The sequence below is a fragment of the Sceloporus occidentalis genome, unplaced genomic scaffold (assembly GCF_023333645.1).
Source record: "Sceloporus occidentalis isolate IW3139 unplaced genomic scaffold, rSceOcc1.0.p SCAF_4, whole genome shotgun sequence".
Taxonomy (NCBI): Eukaryota; Metazoa; Chordata; class Lepidosauria; order Squamata; family Phrynosomatidae; genus Sceloporus; species Sceloporus occidentalis.
The window spans coordinates 28,257,492-28,275,475 of record NW_028316984.1 but is presented as its reverse complement, the minus strand read 5'-3'; the positions used below and the strand labels follow the sequence as shown (position 1 = coordinate 28,275,475).

The window sequence follows — 17,984 nt, the reverse complement described above, 5'->3', positions numbered from 1 at the left end:
CTCTGTGAACACAGTTCATAGAATGGCAGCAATGTCTTTCTTCTGAACTTGAGAGTGATACATTCACAATGCAAATTAGGTTCACTTATTTAGAGGCAAGACTCATACAGAGGCTGATTGTTGCAAGGGGTGATAAGAAGACAGCTTAGGCAAAAAGACTGACACCTTTATGCAGTGCAAATTATGTAGAATAGATGGGATGCTGTGTGCCTCAATCTTTAAAAGTTAAAATCCTGGTGATCAATTGTTTTCCTGTGATTGTGGAGCTGAGGGACTATTCTCTGCTCTTTTCCCAAGCATTCAGTCATCAGGATTCTAGCTTTTAAAAATTCACTCAACATGGAGCTATTAAAACCAAGAGGAGTGCTGGGTATGCGGCATGTAGCATAGCTTATGTACAGGAACCATGGGAATATGTGTTCAAGTGTCTGTTTCTGTGGCCATAGTCTCTCTTGCTGCATCGGGGCATGAAAACGTAACATCTGTGAAAAATGTTCTGGAAAAATATATTCAGTCTAGTGTCAAGGTCATCACCTACAGTGAATAAGTGGTGGCCCAAAGAGTATGGCCCTCCTGTTGCAGTTTGACTTAACAATTTGTATATGGAGACACCATACTTTCTTTTTCTCTTGGTTTCTGTAATTATTTCAAGGGTAACCAATTCTCTTCTATTAGTTAAGTTGTCTTTTATTTCTGTTTGAAACTACATTGCAAAAATTTCCTAAGAATTTTGCTTGCTTAAGTTACCAGTGATTATGCTCTGAATTCCAGCTACATCAGATGAATATGTGAAAACAATGAACTTATGGTGAAACTGAAGAACTCTTATAATGGCCCATTTGTATTTGCTTCTGCATTCATTTATAAATGATCCCAGTGTTTAGGCCTGTGTTTAATGATATGCAGTCGAGAGACTGGAAAGATGATTTATTGCATACATACTCTGCACTATGTAAAGTTTTCAGAACAGTTATTTCAGTTTTTGTGAACTAACACCAGCAGCACATTCTGCTGTGTGGCTTCAGGGCTCTGTTCCATGGGAAGTCTTGAAATGCAAATTTATTAAAGCAGAAACAACATTTTTCCACCCACCAAAATATACACTTGACCTGAGCATGGCTTATATGTAGATGGGAAAGCAGACCAGTGCACCGCATTGGTCTGCAAAATGGATGCCTTGACACATGAGACAAGAAGTCATCATTCAAGTCAAAAGAGTACAGTTCGTGCTTTGTTTAGGCAGGGATCCGTTCTGGACTCCTGGCTTATGTTTGAGCCCCATTTAAATGAATGGGGCTCATGCATGCAGCGATGCGGTGTCGGTGTGCGCGCCCCATTTGTCCCTATGGGACGCGCCGCCCCTTCCTCCCCATGCAGCTTTCAGCATATGCTGAAAGCTGTGTAAAGCACACCCACGTATGACGCGGGCGCACTGTATAACCAAAAGCATTAATTCTGCATGTATAGTGTGAATCACAAATAATGTGAAGTGGGACAACAGTGAGCAAATATTTTCTTCTGTAGTTTAAACAAAGAATGGGTTAATGATAATCTGAGAGTGATTCAACCATAAGGCCTAAACATGGTTTAATGCTGAGTGAGTGAGCAGTTCAGATATTTCTCTGAAGATGCCAGCCACAGAAATGTCAGGAAGAAACTCTTCTAGAACATGGCCACATAGCCCGAAAAACCCACAAAAAACTATGGATGCCAGCCATGAAAGCCTTCGACGCCACAGTTCACAGATCACTTGCTCATGTGCCCTGAACCTGGTTTGAGCCAAACCATAGTTTATACCGTTAAATGCAGGATACTCCCAGCTTGCAGAGCAAGCAACATTCCTTTGGATGAAATATTGGAACTGAGGTTGCCTTAGGTGGGAATTACCATATGCCATTAAGAAGAATGTACGTGAGCATGAGAACCAGCTGTTTGTTCATATAGTGATAAAACACAGTTTGCCATTATATCTGAATGCTTCCCCTTTCTCTGGCCAAATGTGCAGGACTATCAGATAACTCAGTACCAAGGTCTCTGAGGAGCTACATGGAAGTCTTTCCCATTTCCACATAGAGATGTTGGGAAGTAAACCTGGGACCTTCTGCAATCCAAGTCTGTGCTCTGAAGGTGTTACAATCCTGCCTCTCACTGTGCACAAAAGTTGAACACACAGAGACTTGTCAGTCATGTCCATATCATGACTTGACATTTCCCAACCCATCTCTGTAATTCTAAACACTTGGCAGTAGTAGACTTTATGACCAATAAACACATAGAGTGTGAATGTAGTGTGTAGTATGTTTCTCCCAATTCTCATTTTAGAGAAGAAGTTTTCTATTCTTCTCTGGCTCTTTTCCAGTATTGTGTATGTGTGTGTGTGTGGGGGGGGGGGGGGTGGAGGTTACAGAAGGTGGTCCAAATCCAGCTTGTCTTCTTAAGTAGAAACATTATGCTGGTGCACACTGTTCATTACCAGTTTATTAATGAACAAAGCAGCTATATCCTGAGTGCATTATAGTTTATTTTAATAACATATTCCATAGAGAAAGTAATGGCTTTAATGTTAAGGGTAGTACTTGCATTTGTTTCAATGTACATAAAAATGCTTTGAATTGTAACTCGATCATCTGTCACTTGGAAATATTCAGCCATTAATGTTGGCACCATCCCAAAGTAATATGGGTTCTTGCAAATCGGCTGAGCTCTAATGTTTAGACATCTGTTTGTTTTACTTTATTTCCTCTCTCTTTTTCTCTCTACCAGCTTTTGGAAATGCCAAAACTGTAAGAAATGATAATTCCTCAAGATTTGTAAGTATCTATTTAAATCATACTCTCTCCCCCAAAAAACCCAAAAACCTTTCAAGAGAGTCGACCTATTCTACTGAAACTATAGAAACTACACTAGATTGTAGAATTAATGTTCCATAATCATTAATTCTCCATTTCTCACTTGGCTTTGTATTAGTGAAATATAATACAGTTGTTCCTTAGATATTTCTGAAAGCACAGTTGTCCTTCTGTTAATGCAGTATTGGAACCAACCCGATATCAAGTCATAATAATCAGACTTGGCTGTCTGTAGCTGTTTTAAGGAATTTTTCTGAAAGCAAGGCAAAAAAAATGGTTGTTGTACAGTATTATTCAAGTAAATGTTTTGAACATGAGGATAAGGAGGTTATATCCTTCACATAACCATACATTCAAAGCTTAAATGTTGCAAGATGAGCTTATGTTAAGATAGGTAGATCCCCTCCCTGCCTGTAAGCAAGCTTTTTTTTATGAACAACAGACCAGGTGAAGTAAAAGTCGCACATATTTCCAAGACTGTAATATACAGATAACAGATAATAGGAATGTTAACACTGATGCAGTCCCTCTGGAAACCTAGCAGTGTCAACCAATTTTGTTCTGACTTGTTCTTACTGATAAATGTTTGGACACAGCTAGTAATATTATTGGAGTTTTTGCCTGTCAGGAAAAAAATTTGAAACAGGATTGGACAGGTCCTCCTGGTTGGACAGCCACTATGGGAACAATAATAATTGAAATCAAAAGAATATGTACCACTAGATCTACCTCTTGGTTGTTGTATATGTGACCAAGTCACACTTGTAGAACCATATAGTTTTTGGATTGAAACTTCTCAAAGTCTGTGTGGCAATTATAGCAAAAATCCTCATATGTGTAGATATGCTGAAGCCAGTTTGATGGATCAGGGCTTCTGTGTGGCTGTACCTCAGTTGTAGAATTTCTTTCTAAAGGAAGTCAGGATTTCTCTATTTCTGTTGAGCCTCCAGCATATGCTTAAAGTAGCATTGCTCATCTGGTCTCCAGTTTCAAGGATTCTGGTAGCAATAATGTCTTATAGACAGATATTTTGCCCAAGATATTTTGTAGCTGTCATTGGGGAAATGCAGAAGCAAACCAGTGGCCAATATAAACTATATGAATCTTAAGCCAAAATGTAAAGATCGCCAACCATGCTCTTACAGTGAAGGCAGATTGTCTAGAAAAAAAGTGTCAAGGTTTAGGAGCACATACTGGGGAAAGCAAAAGCTCATGGAGAAATTGGGCTTGAACACTATTAATAGCAGAGGACATCCCTTTCATCCATGCGTGGGCAACTGTAGAAGGCTAGGGGGCTACTTTAGCCCACCCAGGAGACCTTGGGCAGCTACACCTCTCAACCACAGCAGCTTATTCTAAATAAGAAAAGGGAAAAGAAAAAAAATTACTCCCAAAGTCCCTTATTGTCCTTCTCTTAGTACAAAGCAGGACCTTCAGGATGGCAATGAAAACACTGTGGAATTCTGAAACCCAAATATAGGTGAAGCTGTTGGAAATCTACTTCATTATGTGCTTATGTGCAGCTTACTAAACATTGTTTCAGTATACTTTAGGCTGTAGACATTTGTCTTATATCTATTGTCACTCCTCTCTTCCCACACAGAATCACCTAGAGTTGGCCTTTTTTGGGGGCAGTGGTCAGCACCCTTAGGCTCTGGACATGACCCAAACTCCACCAAAGCCCTTTTTAGTGACCTCCAAGGTGACCCGACCCTGTTTCTCTCTTCCTTACTGTTGCTGCCAGATTTCCTGAATTCTCCAGTGGGAAAACAGGGAGCTGCAGTATCCATTTGCAAGTGATGAGCAGTAGGGTTATTGGGAGTGGGGTTAATTTAAAACACACACACAAACACACAAACCCTGAACCTTGTCCTGAACCAACAGAGTTTTGTAGAGAGATCTTGTAGAATCTTTGAGACTAACTGGGAGAAAGAGGTTGACAGCATGAGCTTTCGTAGACTTCAGTCTACTTCCTCAGCTGCATTTGAGGAATGCATCTGAGGAAGTAGACTTAAGTCTACAAAAGCTCATGCTGCTAATTTATTTCTCCCAATTAGTCTCAAAGGGGCTACAAGATATCTATGTACTGATTTTATAGACTAATACGGCTATGTTTTTGAATTCAACAATGTTAAGGAAAAAGCAACATGGGATATACAGTGAGTGAAATAAAACATGTATGTGAGAGTCAGGGTGACTCAGCAGAAGCAAATAAGAGCCACACAGGTGTAGAAGGTAATGCAATTAACAAGTCCTAAATGCCAAGGACAGAAATGTAAAGTGGATAATTGAACACACCTGAGAATTGTTAAGTGGTCAAGGCTGAGATGATGAAATCATTAATTCTGGGTAGAAACAAGAGAACCAATGAGAGTGGATGTACACGCCCACTGGGTGGATACTGACAAGAGTGGGTGGTATGATCCAAGGACTATAATAATGACTATGAAACCCAATGTATTTTGTGGGTAGCAGCGGATAGTAGTGAGGAGTATTGTTGTATTGGATAGTTTTGGAGCTGTATATAGTAGAATAAAGTAGACCTTTTATATAAGACTACTGAGTTGTCTGGTGTCTTGAGTGAAGATACAAGAGCCAGCTGGATCCTGAAGAAGTGTGAAGACTTCTGTGGAAGCAAGAGTGAGAAGGCTTGGAGAGTTTGTCAGGGTCTTCAGCCTATTCTCTGTAACTCTGCTGCTTTAGAGCAAAGCTTTAACCACTGGCCAAAACTGGTCAGCGCCGGTGCGTAACAAGGTGGTGAGTTCGAGCCAGAGGTGAAGAGCTACAACTCCCATCATCCCTGACAAACAATACAGTTTTGTCATTTCTGAACACTGTTCTGCTGCTTAGTTCCCCACTCACCTTATCAAACCCCCTATCTTGTTTTTAAACAGTCCAATTTTTGTCTTATCTACTTCGGGACAAAGTTCTTATCATTTCAATACAGCATATTCTCTCTCTCTCACACACACACACCAGCTCGTAAGGACACATATACAACCATATTAAAAACCTGAACATAGAGGGCAGATGGGTTGTGTAGTATACCATTCCCAGGACTGTTTCTATTGTCATTTGCTTTGAAAATATAATGAATTTCAGCTTTTAAAGCTTTTTAAATGGTTGTGGAGAGTCTTAAGAGAGAATAGTATATTTTAGGTCAAAAACATGCCTCTACAGTTTTGAAACTTCACTGAAAGCCCTTATGAGCTGGTTTAGATTATTAATGTTGCGGCTTGCCCATAATCTCTTCTTTGATACAGGCTTTACTGCTGTTGTCAATGTAAATAGAAATGCCTTTTACCCTTGCTTAAAGTAGCTGCTAAGCAAATAAATTGCAGTAAGGCAACTACTGAAACAAGCTGTTCTGATGTGGAAAAGCCAGTCAGAAGGCCAGGAGGCTGCAGTTGTACTGTGAACTAAGAAACAGCCATGGTAACAGGCCATATAAATAGTTATGAAGAGGAAATATTATTCTATAATTTGCAAGTCAGTTGAAAGACCTACACTGGCTGCCAGTTTGCTTCTGGGCCAGGTTTAAGATTTTGATGTTACCCTGTAAGGTCCTATGCAGCTTGGGACCAGGATACCAGAGAAAAATCTTTCCTCTTCTCACTCTAAAGAACTCTTCCAAGTCTACCTACTTTATAAATTTGGTGGTACTGCAGCCCCCAAAGCTTTCATGGGAGGGTTCAATGCAGTTCCCCTGAGTCTGGGAAGTGAACTGCTCTAGTACAAAGATTAATTAATAAACCTAGGATAAGTTCTGTCAGGTTGTACTGTAAATGGTAAAGAGCACAGACAAAAGATCACTATCTGGTTCTAAAACTGATTATTAAAATTGGCTTTAAGGGGTGTGTGTGTATGTGTGTGTGTTTTAAACAATGGTTTCCAGTATCTTATTGTTTATTCCTTTGGAGTCTTAGTGGACAGAAGAGCAATTACTAGATTGCCACTAAGCTGAAGAAGAAACATCTAGTAATTGCAAAAACCATGAGATCAAATCTGGATGTTTATTGAAGACATTCAAGCCCACTTTCATATTTATTTTAAAAAATAATAAATATCCCCTAATGCACACAGCATACTGAGGCAATAAACAGAAAATAAACTATTCTATATATCAGTATACAATATAAAAATACAAGATAACTGAAAGTTATTCCAACCCAACCCAAATGGCCAGAGGCAGATAATCAAAATGACACCACATCTCATCAAATGCTCAGGTGATTTTATGAAAGATGTCTAGCTGGCAGAGAATATGGCAAATTTATAATTGTGTGGGGCAGTACTGGCCATGCTGGTGCTGAGATTCTAGGAGTTGTAGTCCAAAGACCTAAATCCAGTTGCTCAACTCCATGGCAGTAGTCTGAATCAAATTATCAATTTATACCTTGGCAGCACTTCAGTTAATCACACTGATGGTTATGTGAAGGACATAAATTCCTTATCCTCGTGTTCAAATCATTTATTTGAATAATACTGTACAACAACCATTTTTTGTTTTGCTTTCAGAAAAAGTCCTGCTCTACTTGAGACTAATGACTTGACTTGGGTCCAAAAAAGGTAACTTTTCCAAGCTCCAGTTCAAACAGGAGAGAGAGCCTTTTCTGTGGTGATGACTACTCTATGGATAACAATTTCCACAGAAATAAAATGTGTCAGTTTTGATGAAGTTTAGGGCCATGCAGAAATCACCACAGAAAAGGGATTCTCTCCTGTTTAAATTGGGGCTTTGAAAAGTTACTTTTTTGGACCCAAGTCAAGTTGCTAGCCTCAAGTAGAGCAGATCCACTGCATCAGTATGGTTTACTGAAGTGCTGGCAAGGTATAAACTGAGAATTTGATTCAGACTGTCATTCAGTTGAGCAACTGGATTTAGGTCTTTAGACTACAACTCCTAGAATCTCAGCACCATCATGGCTAGTATTATCCCACACAATTGTAAATTTGCCATATTCTGTGCCAGCTAGACATCTGCAAGATGTAGCACAACCAGAAAGGTCTCTATATAGCAGCCAGGCAGGTCTATATGTTCTGATGATTTTGGCTGCAACAATGCTACCAATTTCAGTGGTGCAACTTTAGCCCTGGTGGTGAAGGCAAGACAACATAGTGGGGCTGTAAATACAGCATTTGGGATGTTTTTGTTTTTCACCCTTCATTTGTTCTTACCTACATGTATGAAGATAATGGAATTCCCAGTGCAACAGTTTAAAGATGTCAGGCAATTTTTCTCCTTTACATAAATTCTTCCAATCTGTTCTCCTCACAGGGAAAATACATGGATATCGAGTTTGACTTCAAAGGTGACCCACTTGGAGGAGTTATAAGCAACTGTAAGTACTGGCATAGATTTTAGTGTTTTGACACAGTTTATGACTTCCAGTTTGCTATGGAGATGGAAATGTAATTTATTGTGATGAGTGGCTGTGATAATTCCTCAAATTTGTAGTTTGCAAAAAGGTTGGAAAAAATGACAAAATTATGTTGTGTTTAGAGATGGTAAAACCAAACAACGGGTTACACAGACTGCTCTTCTTAAGAGCTCTGCAGCTCCAAATTATAAAATGTATATAAGTTAGTTTTAAGTGAAGCAGAAAACTGGGGAGAGGGATGTTTAACCTCTCCCAATCATTTGTTAAGAAATTCTATGATGGAAAATATGTGGAATCTGAAGGACAAAATTTCTCTATATTGTTGTGAAATTATAAGCTGCAGTTTTGCCTTTTGATTATTGAATTTTTTTAAAATTAAAAACTGTTTAAATTGTTTTTGATTGTGCCCTACTCGGAGATCTTTATATATAGAGTGAGCTAGAAAGATTTGGAAAAGATTAAGAAATAATTCAGCTGCTCAGCTTTAGGATAACATTAATTCTGGAAGTCTTTGTCACTTGAGCTATCCTGGTTGGACCTTATTTTCATTTCCACTGGACAGTCAGCATCATAAAAGAGGGAGCTGTTAGTAACATCTCTCTGGCAACATGTCTGTTGTAAATTTCTTTCTTTAGGCTCCTAGCCATTTTTTTAGTCTGACGGTGTTAGAGAATTGGCAAAAGTAGATGGCAGGAAATACCAATGAATTTCCAGTGAATTTCCTTATGCCAGTGAATCTTCAGTGAATTTCTTTATTCCAGCCCTGGATAAGGGCTGCAGTACATGTATGTGAAAGGTAACAATGTGATTGAAAGATGGAACATTCTATAAGGGTTATTCTATGTCTTTTATTAAAATTGTATTCCTGTCATTGTTAACTGCCCTTGAGTCAACTGTGGATGAGACATCTCCAAGACCTCTCCACTTGCTCAGGTCCTGCAGGCCCAGGCCCGTCTCCTTCCTGATCGAGTATGAACATCTGGCATGGGGTCTTTTTTTTCTTTCTATTGCCTTCCAACATTTTTAGCATCATTGTCTTTTCTAATTATTAATTTTTCCTCATGATGTGACCTATGACAGCCTCAATTTAGTCACCTTGACTTCCAGAGAGAGTTCTGGCTTGATCGGTTCTATAACCCATTTGTTTGTCTTCTTTGGCCATCCATGGTATCCTCAACACTCTTCTCCAATACCACATCTCAAATGAGTTGGTTTTCTTCCTATCGGCTTTTTTCATTGTCCAGCTCCCACATCTGTACATGGTGATGGGGGAATACAATGGCTTGAATTATCTTCACTTAAGTGTTCAGCATTATGTCTCTACATTTTATGATCTTGCTCATTTCTTTCATAGCTTCCCTTCCCAATCCCAGCATTCTTATTTCTTGACTGCAGTCACCATTCTGATAAATATTTTATTTAAGGTCTGGGAACTCTTTGACTGTTTCAGTGCTCTCATTATCTATGGTGAATTCTTGTAGATCTTCCATGGTCATTATTTTTGTCTTCTTAATGCTCAACAGTCATCCTACCTTGTATTCTTATTGAGTATAAAGTCATATTTCTTTTTCCTCTCCGACACTATTATTCCCAATGTTTTTAAAACTTTGCTCAGCACTTCAAACCCTACTTTGATATCTCTCTGTTTCTTTTTAATGCTTTGATTTAAATTCCATCTTTTGGCTGGATGCTTGGAGGAAAGGATTAATGATCCCGTGGGATCCACCTGTTCAGGTGGAGTGTGTGTGAATAAGAGGAAAGTGGGGAAATGAATGGGACTCGGGTGTGTTCATATAGGAAACTGTATGATTCTTTCTGGTATCAGTGAGAGACAGTGATAGCACTGTCTCTGTTTTCACAAGTGAGTCTCACAGAATTCAGTAGATTTTACACCCCAATCACTCAGTCCTCTGAATCTGCCCACTTGCTCTATCTTAGGATAAGCACAGAAATAACTTTTTTAAATGTCCCTTGTTTCCTCTAAAAAAAAAAAAAACCACCCTGGAGTGCTTCTATTTTATCCTGTGAGAGAGAAAGAGAGAGCCAGGGCTCAGGTACTACAGGGCTTCATGGAGTCTGAAGCTAGATGTTGTGACAGGGTTTGAGAGACAGGGAAGCTATGGTCCTTTGCCGACCAAGGACCAACGGAAACCTGGAGCCAGCCTTCCAAATTAACATGTATCTCAGACCTGTGCTTGATATATAAATGGTGTCAAGGGAGAAACATAGTGGTAAATGAACAATGGCAACAATTTATGTGCTTCCTTTGCACCGTATGCAAATTATGCTGCTCAAATTTGGTGGAACTATCTGCTTCCTTGCTTGCTTCCTCAGATTACTTCTGTCAGTCCTTTAAGAGCTACTCACAAATGTCTGTTTTGTATAGCTGGTTTGTAATTGAACTTTTAGTAGTCTTGTTTCAGTAAAGCATGAAGTCGTCACCAGTATAAGTTGCTCTTCTTTAAATTTCAAGATAGGAATTTATTAACATTGTGGAATTTACTGAGTTTCACTGAGAAAGAAATTCTCATTCTCTTACATACATTTCTCAATGGAGTAACCCCATGCTTAAGGAAAGTACTGTCATCTCATCTTCCGTCACTTGCCTCCAGGCAGATGGTAAAAACTGGACCCTTTGATCTAAAAATGTCAGTCTCATTGGGGGTTGCCTTTTAAATACATTAAATGTGAAATCAAAGAACTGGCGTTCCCTTTTTAATGTGCTCTAGTGTAAAGTAAGAGTATTGAAAAAAAGAGTTGCAGTGTTCAGTCAGCCTGTCAGCAGTAATGTAGATTTAAAAAAGTGTCTTCAGATGAGGTTTGCAATTTTCATGTGATTTTTTTTCCCATTTCAGTTTTAAAACACAACTATCTTAGTTTAACAAAACATCCTTTATTGGACATGAAAATTGCCATTGTGGCTTCATGCATCCTTTACCCCCTTCCTTCTCTTTTCTCCTGCATGCATTAATATGGGGGTAGGAAACATGTAACCCTCCAGATATTGTTGGACTGTAACCTCCATGGCAGGATCATCCATGCCATGTATTTCCCATTTTTATATATGCTTGTGAAAACTGGACAGTGAAAAAAGCTAATAGGAAGAAAATCAATTCATTTGAAATGTGCTGCTGGAAAAGTTTCCTATGGATATCGGGAACTGCTAAAAAGACAAATAAATGGGTCCCAGAGCAGATAAACCCTGAACTCTCCCTAGAAGGCAAAATGCCTAAACTGTATTATGGACAGATTGTGGAAAGACAGGATTCATAAGAAAAGACAGCAGTGCTTGGTAAAGTGGAAGGCACTAGGAAAAGAGGGAGACCACATTACAAATGGATAGGCTCAGTCAGGGAAGCCATGGTCCTGAGATTTAAGACTTGCACAGGGTCTTGATAACTGGGTGACTTGGAGATCTCTCATTTATAGGGTTGCCATACGTCAAAGTTGACTTAATGGCAGTTAACAAGAACAATCCCCAGCAGTATAGTCACTGATGAAAAATAGTGAGACTTGCAGCCCAGTAACATTTGGATGTTTGTGTATGTCCCACTTATCTCTACATGTAAGATTTCTGGGGTTTAAATCAGAGCTTTCTCATTGTGTCTGAATTTACAAGCCAGACATGCAATTCATCACTTAATCCTAATGTATTAATTTTATTTCATTTACCTATCTTTATATACTGCTGAGATGGAGAAAATGTCAAAGCAGTGTAATAAAACAGAATAAACAAATACACAATATATACATAGTCAACTTTTTCTATTTTCTAGGTATGTCGGGTTGGACTAAAAGGAAAGGCTTGCATGAACAGATGTTTTTAATTCTAGAATTGCAGGCTTGTTTAAATCTCTGTTTCCTAGCTCAGATATAATGCGAAATCATAGTTCAGCACAAGACAGAAATCATGCAAAAAAAGGGAGTGCATAGATACCTTACTGATTTTCAGTCAAAACAATAATGTTGGTGCTTACTTTTTTATTGATGTGCCTTTACATTGCTTTTAAGTCAGTTGTGTTTAAAAATGACTATTTGTTTAATTGTGCTTAATATTACAACCTTCTGGGTTTATCTGTACCTTCTGAAAGAAAATCTTGTTATGAGTCACCCTGTTTTACTGATCAAGATTATTATATTTGAACCTAGTTTATGGTGCTGTGGGACAAGCAAGTGATCAAGTTTTGAACATGTGAGGATATTGTACTACTGTGCAAACTGTCTTATTTGTTTTGTTGAAAATATTCAGATCTAAGTTTTTTTAAATATTCCTTACATTTGAGTAGTAATAAGTCCTAGACTCAGATGCAAATGTCCTGTGGGTAGTCAGCCCTAGTCTACTTGATGCCTGCATAGAAGACCGTCTGGGAACCTCATGTATGTGGCCTTGATTTTCATGGTAGAAAAAAGCTGGGACAAAAAGGCATTAAAAATGTCAAGCTATATAACTTCAGAATTGCTGTTAGTGAAATGAAAGACCTTGAGGCAGCTACAGATCAGTTCTCTTGTGCTCATATCTGTCCATTCATCTTAGTGGCCTCTCTGATTCATCTATCAGGTTATGCTTTTGTCCTTTCCAGATTATCAACTGAGAAGGAGAAAGGAGTGATGAAGTACAAAATGCTGTCTTCTTCAGCTGATCAGAATACTTGCATTTGTGCCCTACCTTTCAACACTATAATGATAGACTAGAAAATAACTATGCAGCGATGAGCAGTAATAGCTGTTTAGAAAGCTTCTAATCAGTATGGGTATTTTCACAACAGTGAACAGTACAAGGCTGTAATTAAGCACCAAGCCCATGCCTTTTTCAGAAACATGAAGTAGTTTCAGTTTTTGTCTATCTTACAAACCAGCTTCATCTCCTCCTTCCTTTCAGGAATGGAGCAAGAGTATCATGAAATAAATGCCACAGATTGCTTTTTAGGAAAGCAGACAGTTATTGTCAGTTCAATTACAGCTATGTGTTGTTGAGATTAGAGATGCTTTTACTTTTCTATCAATATAAACCACATACAATTTTGCCTACAATTCATTTTATTGCACTTGAAATTGATTTCCTTCACATATTGCAGTCCTGAATGAAAAATTACAGTGTACCCTTGAATGGACTTAAATTTTGTTTTAAAAAAATTCACTGTGACAGGAACAAGTTAGAGTAACAGGAAGGAAATAAAAGGATATATATATATATTTGCCCCACATTTAGAGATTCCCGAAGCCATCCATAGACCCTGAGTTAAGAAATATTCATTAACACTCTGTAAAGCTCTCTTTCAACTCCACAGTGCTTTCTCTGTTTACACTGGGTGCTCCAACAGCTTGAAAATATCTGTCCAATAATTATTGTGCTATAAAATTCATATTGTTTTTCTATGCTGAGAGTTCAAAAGCTTTAAATGCATCTTAGCTGGTTAACACAAGGATCATTATTTCATTGGCTCACTGTCCTATTTGGAAGGGTTAACTAAGCTGTTAATAATACTGCCATTTCCTGCTCCAGTACAGTTCTGAATTTGCTGCTACTCTGCAGAAGAGGCATTAATCCTTGGCAAGGCAGTGCTCCTTTGTGTTAGATTTTCCCCTCCTCATTCTTTCTTAGTAGCCCTTTGGGATGACACACATGCCTTGGAAGGAAGTGTGCGGTTTGTCAGGCTGTAAGTTTATATTTAACCTTAAGCTCATTGGTCTGCCATACAGAAGAAAAAAAAGAAAGAAACAAAAAGACTGGTTAGCCAGGATGGTCCCTACTGTGCAATGGAAGAAGAGGAAGTAGCTAAAAATAACTGTTCCTGGATCATTGAGAATATATTATGCTAGTGACATTTTACTTCTTGCCTGTGATGCATATGTATTCCTTTCCCAAATGTGCTTCATTTTATAACTGAACTGAAAAATGGGGAAAGTTAAAATGTATGGTTTGTAAAAATACAAAATTAAAATATTTAAAATTAAACTCTGAGCCTGGATGTCCAGGTTTGAGCCATGGCCAGGAGTGCATTTGCACAGTTAACTGTAGTGAACCAGTTACGCTCAGTCTTTGAGATGTCAGAACTGGCTACAGTGACACATGCTTTGATTACATCTCGTTTGGACTACTATAATGCATTCTACCTGGGACTGCCTTTGGAAACTGTTTGAAAACTTCAGTGGGTCCAAAACATGGCGGCCAGAATGCTGACTGGGACCAGTTATAGGGGACATATAGCTCCATTGTTAAAACATCTTTGCTGGCTACTAGTTTGTTTCCAGGCACGGTTCAAAGTGCTAGTCATTAACCTATAAAGTCCTATATGACTTAGGTCCAGACTATTTGAAAGGCCATATCTCCCCTATGAACCTGTCAGGACTCTTCAGGGGAAGGTCTTCTCTTAGTTCCTCCACCATCATAGATTTACTTGATGGGAACACGGGAGAGGGTCTCCTTGGTGGCTGCTCCCACTCTCTGGAACTCCCTTCTGCAGGAGGCTAGCCTGGCCCCATTCCTGCTTTCCTTTCACCAGCTGGCAAAGACCTTTCTGTTTAAGCAGGCCTTTAATGTGCAAGCAGGCAAGGTTCCTATTTAGATGTATATTTTATTTATTTTTAATCTTAGTGTGCCTTTTAAATGATTTTATATTGTTTAATATGGGATTTTTAATTGTTTTAAAGTGATTCCCTTTGGAAGCCTGTCTTGAGTCCCACTGTGGTTGACAGATAGCATAAAAAGAAAACAAACAAACAAAAAATTTAGGCATATTACTATAGGAAATTTGATTCTCTGTGGCAGCAGGGCTGAGCAAAGTATGGTCCACAGGCTGCATCTGTTCCAGAAGTGTAGCTGTCAGACTACAATTGGGAGGGGGCAAATTTTTGCGCTCACTACCCCAACCGCTTGGAACAACTGTCAGATGAAGCAGATTCCCTTCTTCCCATACCTCTGGGGTGAAAAATAAAGCCCCTAAATTGGATGAAACCAGCTGTTGGGGTGGTACAGCATGCCTCAGATGTGTGCAGGAGATAAAACTGTCCCTCTTTTCCTGCCCACCCTGCCTCAGCCCACATTCAGCGGTCACAGCCAGACCGCAAGGAAGCATAGACCAACACTTGTGGTGTGACAGCACACCAACCCAGGCTGCTGCTGTTTTAGAATATGTGCCTAACTTTCAGAATTGCCCAAAGCCATATATGAACATACTGTGGGGGAAGCGGAGAGAGTGTGTAGGTGTATTATAGTTGCTTTTGGGAGAGCTTTTAAATATGTGAACACAATAATTTGTTATATTGGTTCCTTATATTGGTTTCAAGTAATGGTTTTCCATTAGATATATACAGGTATATAAAAATGAATGGCTCCCAGTGATTAATTATCTAACAATTGAAATAGGAAGAAATGGTACAATAGCATTTGAAAAATAAACTCTTATGTTCCTGGTATGAAGATAGATTAAACGTTATTAGAGAATAAAGGAGTCAGAAAGTTCCCAAAGTTGTAATATGGTAAAAGAACAGCAGAAGTAATGGTGTGCACGTGGCACATGTGCCATGCTGCGCTGTGTGCACAAGCCCCATTGTTTTAAATGGGGCTCGGGCATTTACAGAATTTCCCTTACTCAGGGGGGGTGGGGGGGAGAGAATGGATCCCATGGATAAGGGGAGGGTGTCCTGTATGCAGAATTTGTCGACATGCAAGCTTCTAACACCTTCCTTGCTTGTTTGTACTTGTGTAGGTTGTAGTCAGTCTTTGTAGTGGGTCTTTACTTGTTTAGAGACAGTGTGGTGTAATGGTTTGCGTGACTCTGGAGACCAGGGTTTGATTCCTTGCTCAGCTTTGGCAACCTACTAGGGGACCTTAGACAATTCACATGCTCTCAGTCCCACAAAACCCCATGATAGGGTCACTCTAAGGTGGAAATGACTTAAAGGCACACAACAACAACAGTGGCTTTGAGCTTACACGGAAGGCAAGCCCCATTAGAAATAATGAGGTGTGTACCCGCTCCATGCGCCACTGTGTGCACGTGCCTAATTATTTCCTATGGGGCTTGAACATACGCTCTTTTCCCCATACGCAGGGGAGTCAGGAATGGACCCCCCCATATAGGGAGAGCGGACTGTATAAGTAGTGTATATATTCGACTATAAGTCGACCTCATGTATAAGCCGAAGGCAGGTTTTGGGACCAAAATTATGGATTTTGCCGTGACCCATGGATAAGTCGAGGGTAAAACTTGGAGGCTCCTTCAGTGTCTGTATGTGTACTCTACTGTAACTACGGCTTTTTGCTTTAGGGTTTGTTTAAACTTTGGTTTCAGCCTTTACCCAGACAGCGACGGCCAGCGTGGACAGTAGAGGGACTCTGTTTGTCTAACAGCAATTAATCACTATGGACTCTTTCTGCTTGGCTCAAGAGGAAAATAAACTGCTCCGCTGACTGCATGGGGAAATCTGAAAGAGCTGCTATTACATTACCATACTGCCCATAAATAAGTCAACCGGGGATTTTGGGGTCAATTTTTGGGCATAAATTTTTAGACTTATAGACGAGTATATACAGTAGGCTTTTGATGACAACTTACCCTCATTTCTAGGTTCTGCTAGCTGGTTCATATGTTTGGGATCTTCAAATGGGCATAACTTAATCCTTTTTCAGGCAAATTTGGGAATGGTACTTGCTTATTACAGTAAATATCTTGTTTCCTGCCTCTAACTACTTTCTGGAAAATTTCTGTAAGACTATTTGTCTTTGGAAATTGTTAATTACGTTAACTTCTCTCTGTTCAAAATTTGCTCTGAAGAGAGTCAGAGAAAGAAAGAGAACATCTAAGAGAACGAGTTGAACAGTTCAGGAAATTGTTTATTTTAAAGACTCCAGGGGCATGTGAGTAATTACATCCAGATCTGCCCCTATTATTTTTATCAGTTGATTCTTGCTGCAAACTAGAACATTTGGGCTGATCTTAGCCCAACTCAAGCATGAGATCCAGAGATGTTTGAGGAAAATGGAGAGATACTGCAAAATTCCTTTCCTGTGTCATTATGTTGAAAGGGGGAGAGAAGATATACAAGCCAAAAGGTAGTATGGCTGAAAGGCAAGTAAATTACAAGATGCAAGACAGCTTATGTCTGGTGCAGTATGTTTATGGTGCTCATATAAACTATGATCCAGTTGTCTGTGTAAAGGAGGATTTTTTAAAAAAACACCATAGATCAGTGTACTTTGTTGGTGAACACATATGAGCCCACAGAATGTTGCATAGAAACAAAAACAACCAAGGTTTCTGTTTTAAACATGTGAGTCAAATCTCTGTGTGAGGTAAGTTGGGGACGTGACCCCAAAATCCTTGTACAGAGTTACCATAATTGATAGAATGTAAGGAATTCTGTTAAGAGCACACTCACAGGGGGAAAATGAAAACTGCATATAGGCTTATGGCTAGTACAGTGTCCTCTTTTCAACTATGTCCATTTTCAGGTGTCCATTTTCAGCTGCAAATGTAGCATTACAGAGAGCAGCAATAACTATTGTGAGCCCTACCCAGTGCAAAGCAGTATAATCTTTCAAGCATGCTGGGGCAAGTAAATACATGCCCTGAGTTGTTCTGATTAATACCTACTGAAGTTTCTCTTAATCTTACACAAATCTGTGTAGAATGACAGTGAGTGTGGGACACACTAAGTCTTAATGTTGAAGAACAAATGGAAATAAAATCTAGTTCTTCAATATGGTATGTTTGCACAGTTCATACATACCTAGAGGTTTTTAGGAGCCAGA

The 17,984-nt window shown here is 39.2% G+C and overlaps 1 protein-coding gene across 6 annotated transcripts in view; it reads left to right on the top strand.

The window, feature by feature from the left end:
- The window catches only part of MYO1B (myosin IB), a 156,565-nt gene that overhangs the window by 80,620 nt on the left and 57,961 nt on the right, over positions 1–17,984 (top strand). For all 6 annotated transcript variants that reach the window (XM_089519562.1, XM_089519561.1, XM_089519564.1 and 3 more), the window contains 2 exons: positions 2,764–2,810; positions 8,128–8,191. In XM_089519562.1, coding sequence (XP_089375688.1) covers positions 2,764–2,810; positions 8,128–8,191 — 111 coding nt within the window. The remainder of the gene's footprint in view (positions 1–2,763; positions 2,811–8,127; positions 8,192–17,984) is intronic.